Source organism: Fulmarus glacialis, unplaced genomic scaffold (genome assembly GCF_000690835.1).
Source record: "Fulmarus glacialis isolate BGI_N327 unplaced genomic scaffold, ASM69083v1 scaffold44330, whole genome shotgun sequence".
NCBI lineage: Eukaryota > Metazoa > Chordata > Aves > Procellariiformes > Procellariidae > Fulmarus > Fulmarus glacialis.
The window spans coordinates 9915-12526 of NW_009186691.1; the positions used below are offsets into that span (position 1 = coordinate 9915).

Here is a 2612-nt window from a genome sequence, read left to right on the forward strand (position 1 = left end):
TGTATGCACAGAAAATTGGCTGAGTCTCTGAGGAGCATCTGGAGGCAGATGTCTCAAGAGAGCATAGGAGGGAAGGATGCTACCAGTAGTCTTTACAAACTGCCTCGTTTGTTCCATAGCTCCTTCTCCAAGACAGGAGAGGAAAAGTTAGCTTCTCTAATGTGTATTTACATTTGTTTTTTTCTATATGGAATATGATTTGGCAGTCTTTTACTCTTTGAATTTTTTTATTCTAACTGTGGAGGTAGTAGTTCCAACAGACTGCAATTCAAGCACCAATGCTGTGCAGCTGTTAATGAGAAGGAAATTAACTGTTTCTGCAGGCTTACCGGACTTCTGAGTCACTACCTGAAAACTGCAGGCAAAGAATTTCTTCTTAAAGGTTGGGAGGAGAAAGACAAAACAAATGTCTTGAATGTCTCTTGTGTCCTAAATTATTCTAATTAGATTTGCCCAGTGGCCTGCAGGGAAATTCAGGTCTTTCCTCATGGAAGCATAATAGAATGGAAACTAAAGCTTCTTTTCCTAGCTTTTGCTTAGGAGAGAAAGAAACAATAAAAATTACAGGAAAGCTAAAATATGATAATATATTCAAAGTTGGTTACAGTTGTAACACAGTGATAGACTTAGTCATCACTAATTTTGGGGTTTCTGTAAGTAATAAGTAATTTCTGGTACACATTTTCTCACAAGTTATTGAGTAATGCTATGTATGCAGGATATTCATAGCATTGATGAATCCTACTACCTGGGTGTTAGAGTAACTGTGGAAAAATTTATGAAAAAAGTCTTTAAGATAAATATATGTGTCTTACAAATGTTATCTATATTCTGCATAAGCTCTAGCATCGGGGTGTACTGAAGAGTGTGTAAGCTTTCTGGTTGGTCTGAACAATTCTTATTCTAGGACGTTACCACTAGGACTTACTATTTTTCCTCTTTGTAGTTGCACTGTTTGAAACAGCACACTGTGCTTTTTGCGTTACTGTGCCACCTTCCACCCCGTTTTCAGTCTCTATAGCAACACTGTTTCTCAGCAACTGGGAGATGCTTAGTAAAGGCCCCTCAATTTAGAAATATTGCACTCCAACCATAACAAAAAATTGCTTTGAAACAAAGATCAAAAAAGTTTTATCTTTAATAATTCAGGACATTTATTACTAATTAATTAGTGTTCTCTGTTTTGACTGCTTAGAAATTACCTGATACTTTGATCTGGGCCTTTGCCAGGCATTTGTTGTGAACAGCATTCATTTAAAAGCAAAACCTTTAGAACTGTGTCTTGAAGTCAACTTTTAAGTGCTATAAAACTACTGGACTTCTCTGGCTGTGTCATCTGACTTCTGGGCCTTTAGTAAGTAGCTGAGAGAAAGGTAAGTGCCATTACTGTATTTAAGAGGAGACAATAATTTTGGCCTTTGAACACAAGAAACACCCTTCACAAGAAACAAAAGTAATTGTAGTTTATTTTATGCATATTTAAAACGTTGATCATATGTTCTCTGATTTCAAAAGAAGGAAGGCCTCTATGATCAAGTCAATTGATCTATTAGGAGATTTCTGCCTTACTTGATCTGGTTTGTCTTTCTCTGTACTTTAACTTAATTATGTAACACGTTTAAAAATGTATTTTATTTGCTAAAGTACATATTCTGAGAACCTGTATAGGCAAACAAAATATATATAAGCAATCAAACGTTACTTTTCTTGCACATTCCAATAGGATTCAAGAATAAGGCTACTCTTGTTCTGCACATAACGGTATTTGTGTTAACGGGATCGGAGTTTATAATTGTAAAAATTTATTTCCTGTACATTTGTAATTAATTTTAAAATTCTTTTTTGTTTTGTGGAAGTGTTTTTAATTATTAATATAGGGCACATGTAGCTGAAATACAACACACTGACTGAAATAGTGTATCAATGAGCAGAGTTAGTTCAGATTTGATGTTTTGGCAGGCAGATGCTGCTTCTACTTTCATATGATGTTCATTATAAAGTAGATGTGCTAACACTGAAGTAGATCCTGTTCATTTCACCCAAGCAGTCCTACTGCAGTCAAGATCTGGACTCTCCACAGAGTTTTCTATATAAAAAAGTAGACTGTACACATGTTAATAATGCCTTTCATAAGTTTTTGGAGGGAGGGTTTATGGGTATGATGTTGCACAATGACAGCCAATTCGGTAAAACACATGAACTTACTTAACTTTGGGACCATGAATACCCTAGTACAAGAGTAGTGTGCTTATCCATATGCGTAATTTAAAGGTTAGACATTGCATTGTACTGGGTAGGAGCTTGTCATCTTACAGTAAGTATCAAGTGCTAATAGATTATGCATGCTGTATAGCTCAGTGATGTCAGTGGATCTGTTCTTATTTGAGTGAGCAAATTCTAATGAGCGAGTTCTAATTTAAGTGAGTTTAACCTGTGTATTTTTACATTCATCCTCTTGCTTTATTTTATGTACCTTTGGTGGAGAGAAAAAAAGGAGGAAAACATGAGGCAAGCTGTGCGTTTGTAAGTCTATCTTTTAGGTTGCTACATGTAGCTTTCGCTAAACACTTACGTTTAATTCATTGCTTAGAATCTTCTGATTTCATTGATTT

At 35.4% G+C, this 2612-nt stretch overlaps 1 protein-coding gene across 1 annotated transcript in view; it reads left to right on the forward strand.

Annotated features, from left to right (window-relative positions):
• The first annotated feature begins 2503 nt into the window (after nt 1-2503).
• Nucleotides 2504-2612, forward strand: part of DYTN (dystrotelin) — a 21211-nt gene continuing 21102 nt past the window's right edge. Inside the window, exon 1 of the mRNA XM_009572411.1 lies at nt 2504-2523. Within this exon, the coding sequence (XP_009570706.1) occupies nt 2504-2523 (20 nt within the window). The remainder of the gene's footprint in view (nt 2524-2612) is intronic.